General features: G+C 39.3%; 1 protein-coding gene across 9 annotated transcripts in view; it reads right to left on the bottom strand.

Annotated features, from left to right (window-relative positions):
* TLE4 (transducin like enhancer of split 4) overlaps nt 1–15,642 on the bottom strand; it is a 139,818-nt gene that overhangs the window by 5,753 nt on the left and 118,423 nt on the right. For all 9 annotated transcript variants that reach the window (XM_011375498.2, XM_011375499.2, XM_011375500.2 and 6 more), the window contains 8 exons: nt 13,878–13,997; nt 12,950–13,003; nt 12,313–12,465; nt 10,952–11,084; nt 10,405–10,598; nt 9,833–9,909; nt 2,153–2,402; nt 802–1,049 (listed from right to left, as the gene is read on the bottom strand). In XM_011375498.2, the coding sequence (XP_011373800.1) occupies nt 802–1,049; nt 2,153–2,402; nt 9,833–9,909; nt 10,405–10,598; nt 10,952–11,084; nt 12,313–12,465; nt 12,950–13,003; nt 13,878–13,997 (1,229 nt within the window). The remainder of the gene's footprint in view (nt 1–801; nt 1,050–2,152; nt 2,403–9,832; nt 9,910–10,404; nt 10,599–10,951; nt 11,085–12,312; nt 12,466–12,949; nt 13,004–13,877; nt 13,998–15,642) is intronic.

The raw sequence follows: 15,642 nt of genomic DNA, 5'->3' as shown, positions 1-15,642 counted from the left end.
CCACCTTACTAAAGTGATGACTATTTTGTCTTTGGAATCATACACAGTCCTATAAATTATCTTACTGACAGACAAGACAGTAGAAGCCTCTTCTCCTTGCACACCTCTCCCGACTTGTAGCTAGGCTTAATTATAACCTTCTCACACCCTCTAGCAGATCATAGCTCTTGCTCACTGCTCTTTCAGGTGCTAATATCTGGAGACTTGTTTCAGAACTTTACCTATCAACACCAATCCTATATAATCTCATTTCTAAACAGGTATCTTAGTTATGTTTATCCATCCTTAAAGGTGGGACTACAGATAATCCAGACCTTTTCAGGGTGAAGAGAACAAAACACAACACCTGGGGGCACATGGTAGGTGCTCAATAACCATTTGTTGAAGGAAGGAATGTGTCAGATACAAATGGCGCCAAGAATAACTCCATACACTGTAAATCCTCTCAGTGAGTGTCCATCGACAATGATGGTTTGTTAGCAAGCACAGATGGCAATTACAGATGCTTACCGAGTTCATGAGGTCATGGGAACCTTATGTACATTAATTATGTAAAAGTGACCTCATTTTTTGAAACCTGAATTAGTGATACTTAGTATAATGCCAAAGAAAAGAAAAAGAAAAAAAACCAACCTCCTCATTTGATAAAGTTCACATAATGCAGCAAATAAGATTTACAATTAATAGTTTGTTTCTGGCATCTACATTTCACCTTTTAGATAGACACAGGCAAAGATCTCAGGCGCAACGTGATAAAATCGGCTCCTCCTCATGCCTCAGTGAGGAGCCCTGCTGACCCACCTCACCAGCGTCTGGTTGTGCAGGTCCCACACAGCAATGTTGCCGTCGCTGCAGCAGGAGAAGCAGACCTTGGAGTCGGGGCTGATGGCCAGGGCGTAGCAGGCGGGGGCCGAGGACGTCAGCTCTGCCTTGATGCGTGGGGTTGGAGCGGCCAGGTCCCAAATGGACAGAGTGCTGGCCTCCCCTCCCACTATTAGGGTGCGACCATCAGGGAGCAATCGGCAGGAACGAATGTAGTTATCCCTGTTCTACAGAGACAAAAACCATCAAGAAATTACTCATGAGGAAAGGAAAACAGCATTAACATGAGAGCAGAAATCCATAAAAGTATTGTGTTCCCTCCTGGTTTTAATGAGCCATTTTTACTTATGACAATGATTAAGTGGATTAATGCTAGAAAATTACATGAAATTAGGGAAGTACTTAAACTTGATCTACAAAATTTAATACTGAGATATTCAATCTTAATTAGCATGTAAATGCAAAGATCTAGATCCACTCCCACCACCATCAAATCAACCAGCTGCCTAAGTTACTTGTGTGTATGCGCATGCTAAGGCAGCAGCCCTCACAACCCTGGAATAGCCATGCCTGGGATCTGGTATACTGCACATGGCTGGGGAAAGGTCCAGCTACTGCAGCCGAAACAGAGAGTTAAAGAGACCTAACAGTCACTTCCTTTTACCTGGTCCTGCATTACCTGGCAAAAGGGCATCATGGGGTTGATTGACTAAGCAGCATTAACTGAAGGTAAGACAGATTCAAGAAGTGTTAAGTGACAGAAAAAACAATTTCTTCTTAGCTCATGAGATCATGGGAGTCTTTTGTCCATTTATAATACTAAATTGACCTAGCATCATGCTGAAGGAAAAAGTCCTACTGCTGGTTAAAGAAAGAAAATCAAAATAACTCAAGGACAAATATCCACGAAACAGCTAAGGCAGTATCTAATGTTTGCCACATGAAATATTAAGTTACTCCTGTCTCAATGTGACAGATTATGATTTTTAGGTACATTCACAGAAACTACCGTGGGCTCTTAAGTTGTCTTACACTCCTCTATCAGATAGGAAAACATGGTTTTCCTGTTCCCAAGCACTCACTGAACAGGCTGAATGAAAACTGTCCTGGTGCACGTGCCATGTGAAGAACTGGATCATTTTACCTTAAGGAACTGGAAGATATATCTCCTCATCAGCACTCTAAATCTCCAAGTGAAAGACCGCAAACCACTGAAAACAACTACCCACTTGGGATCAATACTGTGTTTTGCTCGTACATCCAGGCCTTTCACCATGCCGTCCTATTTTCTGAATGAAGGTCTAAGCCCTGTCCATCTATGTTCACTCACCAGACAGTCGAGCTGAGAGACAGGGCTCTTATTGCCGGGGTGGCTGATGTCCCAGACCTTGACACAGCCCTTCCCACCTGTGTACACGTGTCTCGTGGGGTTGCTGATGGTCACTGCACACACCACCTCCCCGTGGTTCAGGGTGTTGATCTGGCGAGCGTGTCGGGGGATTCCGGGGCCGATGAGGGCGTCAGGGGGGAAAGGGACAGGCTGCATCTGACCATCTGCAGTAACGTGGAAGGAGTATGCTCTAAGGCAGTAAAGAGGAAAAAAAGAGGGAAATGCAAAAAACATTATTTAACTGATCAACATAATAAGATGAAACAAAACATTTTCAGTGCTACTTATGATTTGCAAACAAGTCAAATTTACCTAGTACAGTGGAAAGACATGATTTTAAGAGTCATAGAGCTAGATCTATGATCAAATCTCAGGTTAACTCTTCACTAGCCACTATGTAACATCAGTAGTTAGCTTCTCTGAACCTTTAAAATCTTTAAAATGGAGAGAATGCTACTTATACTTCATAGAGAATTAAACAAGAGAGTCAATGTCCAGTATAGTACCTACTCCTTCTGGGCACTCTGCAAATTTGCGTTGCCTTCTACTTTGGGTGATACAGAAGGCTGTGATGAGATTTTTACCTACAGATCACTTCACTCCAATAAAGTGACTTACTAACAGAGATCAGTTAAGCCAAAATTATGAAGCTATGAAGCTTTAAAGAGTCTCCAGGTCTAGATGGTGAAATGATGATATGCCACCAAAAAAAAAAAAAAAAAAAAAAAAAATCTTATCAGACTTGACAATAACAAATTCTAGTAATTCTAAATGGAATTAGAACCGAAAAAAAGTATCCTGTGTGACTGCCCCAAAGGCCCAACTGTGAGTGCTTATCAACAGATTCATCTCCAGTTCATTTCCAGGGACAACCCTCCAGTTGTGAAGCATTTATCTGAAATGCAACTTAAGTTAGAGAATATCCTTCAACAGACATCTCTACTGCTCTTAGGGCACTGGAGTCAGGGAACAGATGAGTGAGGCTGTTATATTACATCCAGAAGCAAGAGATGTCAGTGGTAGGTGGGAGAAGCTACGCCTGTCTTGAGGGTATCACAGGCAACAGCCCCTTTGGAAATGATGTCACTCTGTTTTGGCACGGAGCTTTAGAACGTGCTCTGTTTATGAGAGAAGTTTAGGAAAGAGCATTTGTGGGTACACAAAGGATAGAAGTGTGGTCCAAACTGTGGAGAAGTTTTACAATCAAATTAAAACAGTTTATAGTTACTTAATGCAAAAATCTACAGGCTAGTCATATTCATCAAAATTCAGGCCCATTACTGAGGGGCCCCACGAAGGATGAAGCATGCATGTGTCTGTAGGAGACACAGGCACCATACAGCAGATGGCTTTCTCTTTCTCTACAGACTACAGAGAAAGACTCGGAACTAGGTTGTAGAAGAAAAGAAACATGTCAGACTTGCTGAGGGGGAAGGAGGTGGAAAACCAGGGAAACAACAGATGTAGGGTATTTCTTTGGTCAAATCAATAGACTTGGAGAGACACTGGATGTGTGACCTGAGAGAGAGAGGTACTAAGGAGGACTCTAAGACTTGCAACCCAGATGACTAGGTAGACCTCAGTAAAAATAGAAGGTGACAGGGAAGTATAACTGAAGGGTACTCATATCAGGACGTAAATGATTCGGTTTTCTTAAACTTGAGGGCATAGGGGAACCCAAACAGCTCAACCAGAAGTTGAGAACTGTGATTCAGGAGAAAAGTCAGGTAAGACAGATTAAGGTCTGGTCACTGATGAAGAATTGATAGTTAAAGCTAAGAAGAAGAAAGAATAATCCTGGAGCAGAGTATGCCACGAGTAGTATAAATGCAGAATAAATAAAGAGAGTGCTTACGTTTAAGGAATTGCCAGTAAGAACAGTCAGGAAGGTAGATAATCAGCGGAGAATAAAGTGGAAAGGGAGAGAAGATGGTTAATTATAAGACAACTTACTAAGATTCATTCATTCAACACATATTTCCTGGTTACTCCAGTGTGACAAACACCATGCTAATAGGACTGGGGATACAAAAGAAAGAAAAAACCCACATATCCCCTGTTCTTTTGAAGTTACAGCCCAGGGGAGGGCAGCAGGTGGGCCAAGAGGCAGATTCATTAGTAAGATATTCACATAAATAAATATAAAAATGTCAGCTAGTCAATGCGATGAATAGTGCACACGCCACAATTCTCTGGGAATCTGACAGAGTGAGAGGGACAGGGAAAATGGCAATGGGGCTGCAATATAAAGAATGGGTATTAACTTCCTAGGCAAAGAGAGGAAGATGATATGAGGATGAAGAGTACAGCAAACTGAAGGCCAGGTTGAAACAGAATGCTTATTATCCATTTAGTCAGAAAATATTTATTAAACACCTAATATGAGCCAGGTACCATCAGGTGCTGGGGGACTCAGAGGTGAAGAGGACAGACAAGGTCTCTATCCTCAAAGCTGATACCCTAGAAGGAAAAATAGATACCATGTAAGCGGGTAAATAAGTCAACTCAATGGTAGTTAAATGCCATCTCTCTTTTATATACCACATACATACACACACACATACACACACACACACACACACACACACTTATTTTATTTATACACACATTCAAATAAGAGACTAAAGATGTACAGAGCTAAGACCTGAAGGAAGGACAGGGGCCTTGCACATTTGGAGGAGGAAGGTGCCAGAGAGAAGAGCAAATGCCAAGTTCTTGAAGCAGAACCAAGTAGGAAGGCCAGAGTGTGCTCAGTGGAGCATGACAGGCAGGAGAAGCAGGGACTATGTTAAAAAAGGACTCATAGGTTGTGATGAGGAGTGTGGATATCATTCTGAGTAGAATGAGAAGTCACTGAAGACTTTTGTACAGGGGCATGACATGGCTCAGTAATAAAGGATCATTCTAGTTGTTGGGTGAAGAATGGATTATAGGTAGAATGACAGAAGGAAAACGAGTCAGGAGGCTAGTGCAGTAATCTAGGGGAGAAGCCAGTGGCTAGGGCTCAAGAGACTGTGAGAGGGCTAGGAACAGATTTGCAATTCAAAAATCTCTCTGTCTAGGTGAAGGTACAGAAAGTTGTATTGGATAGGATACTTGGTGACCAGAGGTGATGTAGACCAAGCCCCAAGACAAGGTTACTGGGTAGTTGACCTTGTGAACACTAGAGTCACCCAGAATGATGGCAGTTTCTGTGGGGAGGAAGACCCTAAGCCAGTGTCAAGTCTTTAATAAATTGGGAAAATTCCCCCAAGGTGGAAGAACAGGTAGAGTCCAATGTCAAGAGCCTGAAAAGTTTTCATAAAAGAGTAAGAGTTCAATTCTAGAAGAGACTGGAGAAGTAGGGGCTAGGGGAGACACAGCTTTTATCACTCTTGCCACTGGCCCTGAGAATCACGGGTGTGAAATAAACAAAAGGGTACCCTTTAGAGGGCTGCAGGTGGAGGGGTCCCCTCAAGAGAGAGCCAGGTGTCAGCTCAGGAGGGGAAGACAGTAATGCTTGTAAAAAAAGGCTGAGATTCTGAGGGATGATGACCAAAAAAAAGGCTAATTGATTTAGCAATTAAGAGGTCATGAAGACTACATTTTAAAGGAAGGGAAAGAAAGGTTATTCCAAGTTTAGATAGTATTACACATTCTTAATGATAATTTACTTGAAAAGACATCCCTTTTCTCCTCTAGAGTCACTAAGTGGTTTTTAAAGCGCCTAAAGAATTTAAATAGTTAAGACACCAGATACAATTGTTTTCAAGGTTTTCAGCAGGACATTCTTCGACTCAACCACAACCACTCTGTGAACACCTACTATGTTCCTCAAACTCCCTTAAGAATTTCAAGCGCCTACTTGCATTAAATAAATAATGTGGCCTTCTGTTTGCTACAAGTATATGTAAGATACACAAACCAGAAAAAAATAAAGCTCTAGTATGGACTTATTATCAGATTTCAACAAACTCTTTGATGTGTACATAGGAGAAAGTATTAAAATAAGTAATAAAAGCCAACCTTTCTAGGAATCAGAGAAACTCAGGCTTGAAGAGCTATTCTTTTTCTACCCAATTAAACGCTTCAGTAAGTACTTCCTATCCACATACTCTTATGTATCGTGCTAAGAATACAGTATCAGGTAAGGCACTGGCCTTGCCCATAAATGGCTTATAATCTAGGAAATGTGATGAGAAAAGTATGTGACTATAATACCATGTGGAAGATGCAAAGTGTGAAGTTTTGTGGTCAAAAAGAAAACGATAAGGCTTATGTTTCATGAGAGACAGTATAGAGATGGATTTTAGAGAATGAAAGGATTTCACTAACAAGAGGAAGATGGAAAAACAATTCTGGGGGCAGGAGAACAAGGGCTCTAAAAGAATGAGGTGAAATGATCTGGGTAATTTCTAAATTGGTTTTAACCCAAGGATTCCTTTATTCATCAATGATTCCATATTAAGTGGTTGGAAGAGCTGGAAGGTGAGGAACAAAGTCGATTTTTGGCTTATGCTAAAATTAAACTATGTTGTCATTCCAATTACATATTGAGTGGAATCCTTGCTAATTTACCAGAATAGACAAGAGGATCCAATGCGAATTATCAAATAAATGCTATTCTATTCATTAGTTTGGAACATGCATTTAATTAAAATTTTTGATAATATCCAGCAATTCATTTTGTAAAAATAATTAGAACAGAGATGCTCAACTCTTTTAAGTCTTTCTGGAGAAAGGCAGTTACACTGTGAATATATATGGTGGGGAAGACCTTCAGGTGATTTATGTTCTAGCACACAAAAAATATAGTTTTTCTGTTGAAATATATACACAACACAAAGTTTCAAAATTCTCTATCTTATCTGAAGAACGTCATCATTATAATCTTTCTGTAAAAATCTATAGTGAAAGTATATTATCTCTATATGTGAATGTGAATTTATGTCTTGATGCCCTGTTATATAAAAACATGCCAATAATAAGAACATGTAGTCTAATTTACTCAATCTAATCTTCTTGGCCCATTTCCGTCCCCTATAATACATTCTATTATTTAAGAGGTTGAAAAACAGATAAAACCTTGGGGCAAAGCTGTATAGAAAGTAATGCTCTAGTTGGCTGAATAGCCACCATGAAAGAAACGTGGTACTAAACATATATTATCTTACTTCATCCTCATGCCTTCATCAGGAGGTGCCAGCCCTGGTTTATACAGATAAGCCGAATGAAGCTCAAAACGTTAAAAAATTGTATAAAGTCACTCTCTTCCTAGTTGTTGACTGGCAAAGTCAAAATCAAACTTCAATCTGTCTCACTCCAGAAGCCATTCCCTGTGGATTCTCTTTGGGACTCCTGGTGTCATTTGTCAATTGCATCAGGTGTGACTCTACCACTCCCAGAAACAAAAATCTTCAACCATCCTCCAAACCTACCAACGCCCCCGCAACAACAACGACAACAACAACAACAACAACAACAAAAAGGATCTCAAAATTTTTATAATGCTGAGAGTCAAGACTCAAGACTGGGGAGAGGAAGGAAGCTCAGCTTGAGGTGCAAAAGCACCGCTGGAATCAGACCAGCTGTGATTCTACAATAGTTCAATTAGCCTAAACTCCCAAACCCCAAAGGTTGTCGTTGCTTCTTTAAATACATCTAACAAACTTTCACCCCTTGTGGCCTCTGGGCAGCAGCTGAGATGAGAAGCACCACCACATCTGCTCCGGTGGTTTTGCTATAGCTGTGGGTGTAACTGCTGATAACTAAGTGTAACTGTGCTAACTGTACACGGGATGATGCTTCTTCCAAAGGAACCCCTCCAACCCCAAAGCTTCATGTGAAACTTGGAGGTATTTGAGTTATTTGACTAATTCTTTGACCTTATTATTTAGTCGCTGCTTGAAACAGACCAAACGTTAACTTTCAAATACATCAGAGTTCTTGTTCAATAAGACTTGTCAGTCAGTAAACAACTTTTTGTAGAACACACATAAGTACACAGAATTGTATGATAACTGATTATACCCTCAACTCTCAAGGAACTCAAAGTCTGATTTTCCTTGCCTTCCATATTAATCAGTCAAGTATTTACTGAGCAACTTGACTATGGAGCAAACATTGTGTTTGATCCGACAGGGAAGTTAAGGGTAGAGTCTGTAGAGAAGTTACAAAAGGAACGACCAAGAGTTTGACATACCAAGTGGAATGTGAAGAGTCAAGGTCAGGAATGGTAATACCGAGGGGCAGGCAACTTGGAGAGAGAAAGAGGACACATAGGAAACAAAAGGGTAACAACTAAGTTCCTGAGTGTAAAGAAGTGAATAAATAAGCAATGGGAAGTTAGAGAAGAGAGAGATCATTCATTCATTCATTCAATAGGTATGTACTGTGATCAAGAACTATGAACTAAGTACTGAACTAGGTACTGAACGAGGTACTGGAGCTACTTCTATAAGTGAATAAGCAGAGTTCTTCAGCTCTGCTATCATGGGCCTTATATTCAAGTGAGGAGAGTCAGATAATGGCTCTAGACAAGTATGAAAAAGGCAAGGAACAGAAAAAGGACAATGACAGGGAAAAAAGAAGAGAAGGATACTATTTTAGATAGGGTTGTCAGGGCATAATGCTCGTAAGTGACATTTTAACAGAGACCTGAAGTGAGATAGCAGGCCACAGAAAAAGTGTGCAGAAAGGATCAGAAAGAGCAAATGCCCCAAGGCGGGTAAGCCATAGAAAGAATGAGACCTAGCTGCTACTGAGGGTCAAGTTTGGTATATGTGCTGCTGAAGCGAGCACCTGAATGTCAAGTTTGAAAAGCAGAGGGCAGATAATGAAGCACTAGCGACTGGGAAAGCAGCATGTGTATGGTGAGAGAGGATGCCAATGGAAAGAGCAATGAGAATAAAAAACACATAAGGCAGGGAGGATCTGAAAGGATGCTTCCCAAAAGAGAGGAAGGAGGAAGCAAGCTGACATTTTAAAGGAAAAACCAGTGTTATTTTACAATAAAGTCTTTGTATCTGGGAAGATGAAGCCAAACAGCAGAGAGAACTTGTGCATAGGTAATAATCAAAAGGTACACTAGATTGAAATGAGGGATGTGGAATGAGATATGGTGAGATCAGGATGTGTTTGTGTTTTGCCTTCATGACTCAAGGGAACTGTGAATATAGGACTCCAAATATCCAGCTCCTAAGACATGAAGCCAACTGAGCAAGCCACCTTTTCCAGAAACACAAATGAGCATAAAACCATACTTCTTTTTTTTCAGTCTTTGAAGTTTGGCATGTCTTTTCCCAACATGCTCAAATTTTGAGCATCTACGTTTGCATATAAGACTTTTTTTTTTTTTTCAAGGCAACAAAAGAATTGCCTTGAAAACAGTTAACAGACATAGAGAAAACCTGACTGCTGGAGATGCCTCAGCAATTTGCATTTCCATATTAGAAGCTCAAGATTTTCAAATGAAAACACAAAACTCCACTTCATTACCTCTTTCCTGTGCTAAGAGAAAATGGAAAATACTTTGCAAGGAAAAAAATACAAGCTGTGGAACTCCCCCATACTGTCTAGCAGTACTCAAAGTCTAAATGGACAGGGCCTGGCACACAGAGAGCACAGGGCAGAGGTACTCACGGTTTTCCTCCTGGAATGCCCGTCAGGTTTGGAGGTATTGCTGGCACACGCATGTGATGGTGTGGATCAAATCCAACCTAAAAGTTATCCCAAGCAAAACAATAAAAACAGACACAGTTACATTCACTTATTTCATCCTACTCAATATATTTTCTAAAACCTAGGAGACTAGATCCATTAAAAATAAGATTTTAGAAATATATACAAAAATATTTATTGATAAAATGATAGGATGCTTATGATTTAATGGTAACATATTTGAGAGTAGCACAGACATAAAAATATACTAATAATTATTCATGCTCATGATGGAAACAGTGTTCACTATATTATTATACTATTTGCTATACTTTCGTAGGTTTAAAATTCTCTTAATGGAACACTAAGTTAAAAAGAAATTTCCTCACCTTACTAAAGAAAATAGATCTCATATATAATTACATATGTAATTTATATAGTTTATAAATACATGCTATAAATAACTCGAATTATAAAAACTTCATTAAAAGAATATGTATGACAATCCTCTGCACTCTGAAATATTCTTATTTTGTAAAAACCCACAAACACACCACTGGTGATCTCCCGTAGGCGGCAGCTGCAGCAGCGGCCGCGGCTGCTGCGCTCATCTGCGGGGAGATGTTGTGCAGTCCAGCGTAGGCAGCTCCAGGGCTGGTCAGCTCCCCATTCATGCCAGCGTGGGGCACGATCCCAAACGGGGTTGGATATGGACAAGGAACTGCCATGGGGGTCCTCAGGCTTGAGGCTACAGACCAAAGTGGAAAGAAGAAATCAAAACCAAGAACATAGGAAACAATAATGACGTAAGACATTCTGACATATATTAAAAAAAAAGGATTAATGGTTTGAATAAGCTGATTTTAATATCCTTAAAATTCATTCAAGCCTTCATCAAGGTTCATTCATCCACCTTATTTTATTGAACGCAATGTGCCAGACGTGATACATGCCAGGTGTTTGGTTTGGGTTAAATAACTGTGAAACAGCCATTCAATGCTACTTTTATTAATATTCTTAATGAATTGCCTTCTTTAAATCATTTTACTTTCTTTAAAAACCAGCAACATAAAGATGTAGAAAAACGCTTTTCTTACTAACCCAAGGGGTCGACGCCTGGCGGTTTTCCAGGTACAGGCCTCAGTCCAGGAGTAGAATTACTGCCTGGGGTGGGTGCATCAGTTCGCGGAGTAGGGGTATTAGACTTTGAAACAGGAGTAGTAGATTTTTCATTCTAACAAGAAATGTAATAATGTAATAAAATACACTGGCAATTAGAACACAGTTTTAACGATGATGTTTAAAAGCAATGTTTAATAACAATGATGCTTTAAATTTAAAAAGGTTAAAAAAAAGGAAAGAAAAAAATGGAAAAAGTTCTTCAGCTTAGGCCTTTATTTTCATTAGTTAAAAAGAGCTTAAAAAAAAAAAAAAGAAAAGAAAAGAAAAAAGAGTTCCCTGAGACCACAAAACCAATGTTCAGGAGGACATATACTGAAGCTAAATTGAGGGTAGAGTAACCAGTTTCCAGGAAACTGGTTAGAGTCAGACGGAGGCCGACAAATCATGCATCCTGACTATGACCGCCACTGGCTGGTGGCTTTGATTTAAGACTGAGTGGTTTGAGTTGGGCTTCTTGTGGATTGTTCAAGTTATAAGGGGCTTCCTGGTTAAAAGGTCCCATTAGAAAAGATCCAAGCCTGAATTGTCCTACAGATCAGCACAGAGGAGTTACTATTAAAAGAAGGCCAAAAGGCCAAAAGAAAACAAAGGAAAACTTAATCTAGCCCTCTGTCAGACATATCCTCCTAATTTGCAGATAAACTGACAAATTTTCTTTCCTTTAAGCTGTGAATTCAAAAGGTTATTTAAAAATTGAATTTGTTAAGGAAATAACTTGTGAGGAAAAAGGAAGACACACCACACAAAAATGCAATTAATTACACAGCCACAGAAGAAGGAGTGATAGGGAGATTATCCTGACTAGCAAGCAGTTTCATTTTGCATTTGTGATTTGTGGTGTGAGTCAAGGTAAATGACAGATTACTTTTTAGATAGCAAGGGAAAATTATCACAGTAATATATAGCTTGGTAATTCAAACAAAGGCAGCAACAAAATCACACCCAAGCCAAAGACTAAATTTACCATAAACCACAGGTGACAAAATCATCTCTGTAACCCAAGTGTGTATTTCTTCATCTCCACTAAGATACGTTTCAGTCAATTTCCCTATATCCCTTCCCCTAGCCTTGCAAAAAGACTCACAAAACAAACATCCATCACTGACAATATTGTGTTCCAGAAATATTTTTGTCGATTAAACTTGAATGCTGAACAATATACATACATTTGGAAATACAAGTCTTATAGAAAAATGTAAAAAATACAAAATTCAAAAAAAAAATCAAAGCCAACCACCCTGAAACAAACAACACTGAGAAGATGGTAAAGAACTGCTTACAAGGCTAAGTTCTTTGGATTTGGAAGAAGGAGTGCTGCTGGAGGATGCGATTGAGGCTGGGCTGATTGGGGCATCCTTCTTGAGCAGCCGAGTCTTGTCCAGGCCATTCTCCCTTGGGGAATGTGCTGGGCTCCCTCGAGGGGAAGATGGATCCTATAAAGGAACATCTCGGATATTAATATAGCATAGTGCATTCATAATGCTGGAGTACTTGGGTGAGGGTGTTTCTAGCCAAAAGTATTTAACAGCTTAGAAGCATCAAATGTCCTGGAATAGATAAGTCTCACTGAATCACTGAAGAAAATATACAGTATCTAGGTCGAAGAAAACATTACAAAATTTTAGTATTTATTTAAAACAAAAACAAGAATTCTACAAATTTGCAAGTCACTTGTGAGACTTGTAGGCTAACCATGGATGTCTAGTGTGCATTCATGGCTGGTAGCAAAACACATTGTGCATCATAAAAAAGAAGAGCAATAACAAAAGGATCAGTAACATGTAAAATCGGTAATACATAAAATTTTCAGGTAAATCCTTTTAGAAATTAAGAACACACTGTGGATAGTAACTGTTAGGACACTAGTCATTGTTAGATCTGGGTAAGAAAAGGAAGTTAAATGAGCCACAGATATACCTCATTGGAAACGTCAACCACCAAGTTGTCATCACTCTTCTCACCATCACTGTCCTGCATTGACAAATAAGAAGTATTATTTCCTCCCATAGCAAAAAGAAAAAAAAAAAGGCTGGATTTACCCTAGATAAGTTCAGACTAATTCCTCATGTCTCATAAAAATGAACTGCACCAAACAGTACTAAACAGTCTAGGATATACTTTTACTATGTTCTTCAATCCTCGTGATGAAGTTCTGAGGTAGGTAATATGATGATTCCATTTTACAGTTTAAAAACAATTGTAAGTAGCTCCATTTTAAAGTTGGAAGGTTTCACATGAAAATTTTAATTTTTGGGTTTTTTTTGAAGCCTGCTATCTTGCAGGACACCATCACAGAAAGCAAAGTGGGGACTGACTGCCTCCATACCAGTCCCATCTAACTTACTCCCTTTATTATGTGACCTAAGGACTAGTTACTGAAGAAAAATGACCATCAAGCCATGACAGGGATATCTCTGCAAGCCATATTGCACAAAACTTGCTATGTGTCTTAGCGCAGGAGTTCATCTAGACGTTTTAACAGAATTTCTATGATTTTACATTTTTCCTTAACATTTCTAGCTGACCACAAGAAATTCAGCCACTGTGAAATATATGGAGGGAAACAAATAAATCTACAGAAGTAATAATATGAAACACCCAAATATTCTATTTGTTGCCAGATAGAGCATACTATTCTCGCTCACACACCTGTGCACTTACCTGCACACACACAGAACTTTGGTTAGTCAATTAAGGCACGGCTATAACTGCAATAAAAATTTTTTCCCAAGGATGTTGTTACCCTTTATTTTAGTTTTCATTGGTAATAGTCAAAGGGTAAAATGGCTACTGATAAGAAGCAAGGTAAACTGGCCTCCCCCACAGCAAAGGTGAATGAACATACATAACGAGTTGCAATTTCCTTTTCTTCGGTTTTCTGCTTTTTGCTATCAGAGGAGTAGTCTGTGGAGTTCCTGTGCTTCTCAGCACCTCGGAAACTGGCTGATGGGGATACCGAAGAGCTCTGAAATTAGAAAGGGAAACAGGGTTGAGAAATGATGAGCCATTTAACAGTGTGATTTTTAATCACCTGAGACTTTATCTACTTTGTATTCATTAGTATACATTTGCGAAGCTGTTAAGAGGAGACAGGAGAGAGGGAAGGAGGTGAAAGGAAGAAGAAAACAGAGGTATAAGAGAAAAATAAGGAGAAAGAGAAAAATAGAAAAGGAATGGGGAAAAAAAGGAAAGAACAAGACAGAGGAAACAGAGATGGGACAGAGGAGGCAGAGGAATAAAAAGGGAGGTAAGAAATAATGCAAATCCAAAAGACAGAATAGGTTTGGTCTAAAGGAGATATTTATATTATACTGTTGAAGCACTTTTTAGAGAGTTGAGAAAGGTAGCTGATACAAGAGAAATAAGGAAGAAAGAAAAGAAAGGCTACTTTTTTTCAAGATTGCTGGTTAATGGGAAGCTAGTATTTCAAGACTCTACAGTGAAACTGAATAATTTAGAGTCCAGCTTGAAAGATAATTAGTAATTCTTCAATGAAAAAAAGAGGAGAGGTACTCTTTGGGGATTCAAGCACCCCAAAATGGTGACCATGTGACACAAAGGTCATATTTACAGAATTTGCTTAGTCTTGAACCTTAAAGGGCCTGGAAGATGCAGGGTGGCAGGTAAAACAAAAACAACAAATGACCCACAAAAACTCACATCTGCAAAAATGTACTTTATTCCTGACTTCTAGAGTTATCATGAGCCTGCTTCTTTTTATCTCTGGAAACTCAGAAATCTGTTAGGAACAGAGAATGGAGAAAGGTGGTCCCTCCCTCTTGGGATCATGATCAGGGGTGATCTCTATGGGTTCAAGCTATACCTATTATCTCTCCTCTTCCAAAGAGCTCTCAACGAGAAGTGTCCCATACACAGAAAACAAACACTGATGACAAGAAGCCAGAGAATGAGTCTGTCTGCCATTAAAGCCAGGTAGTAACTAGGTACATTTAGATGGTATGGGAGCTTAAAACCATGGATGTAAATGTGAAGAAAACATTGATAAAAACTGTAAAAAACCTTAAGATTAAGTTTCAGAAAGACCAAACAGAAGCTCTACACAAACGTGAGGTACAAGAGAGGGAGCAGGGCTGAGTGCAGGGCTAACCTGCTGAGAGTGGATTATAAAGGCCTGAGGAGCCAAGTCCCTCAGTAGGGCACTAGGGCAAGAATCCAAGAGCTAAATTAACCCGGCCTGCGGGGAGGAAAGGGATGATCTTGGAGGGCAGGGGAAAGAATACTTGGAATAAAAAAATAAAAATAAAAATAAAGAAGTTCTAGGAAGAACAAAGAATCACCACCAGAATATCTGCCAGGCATCCGAATCATTTCAGAAAATTGTTAAGTAAAGCTCTCCCCTTCATTTATAACTTTATTCATCTTATATAAAATTAACACCCTTGTGCTTTTTTTCTCTTTATCTAAGTCTGTTGTTAGTAGTAATTAACATTTATAATGACACACAAAATTTCCAATTTGCTTTTTAATTAACTATGGGTGGCAGTGTGATAGCTAGAACTTTTGGCTCTACATTCCATTTTACTTCCACTGAACCATAATGCCACATATGTTTTTGTGGCTAAACTGTCAAAGCATGTTGTTAAGAGGAA

This window comes from Pteropus vampyrus, unplaced genomic scaffold (assembly GCF_000151845.1).
Source record: "Pteropus vampyrus isolate Shadow unplaced genomic scaffold, Pvam_2.0 Scaffold273, whole genome shotgun sequence".
NCBI lineage: Eukaryota > Metazoa > Chordata > Mammalia > Chiroptera > Pteropodidae > Pteropus > Pteropus vampyrus.
Note: the sequence above shows the minus strand (reverse complement) of the source record. Positions and strands in the feature narration are given on the sequence as shown.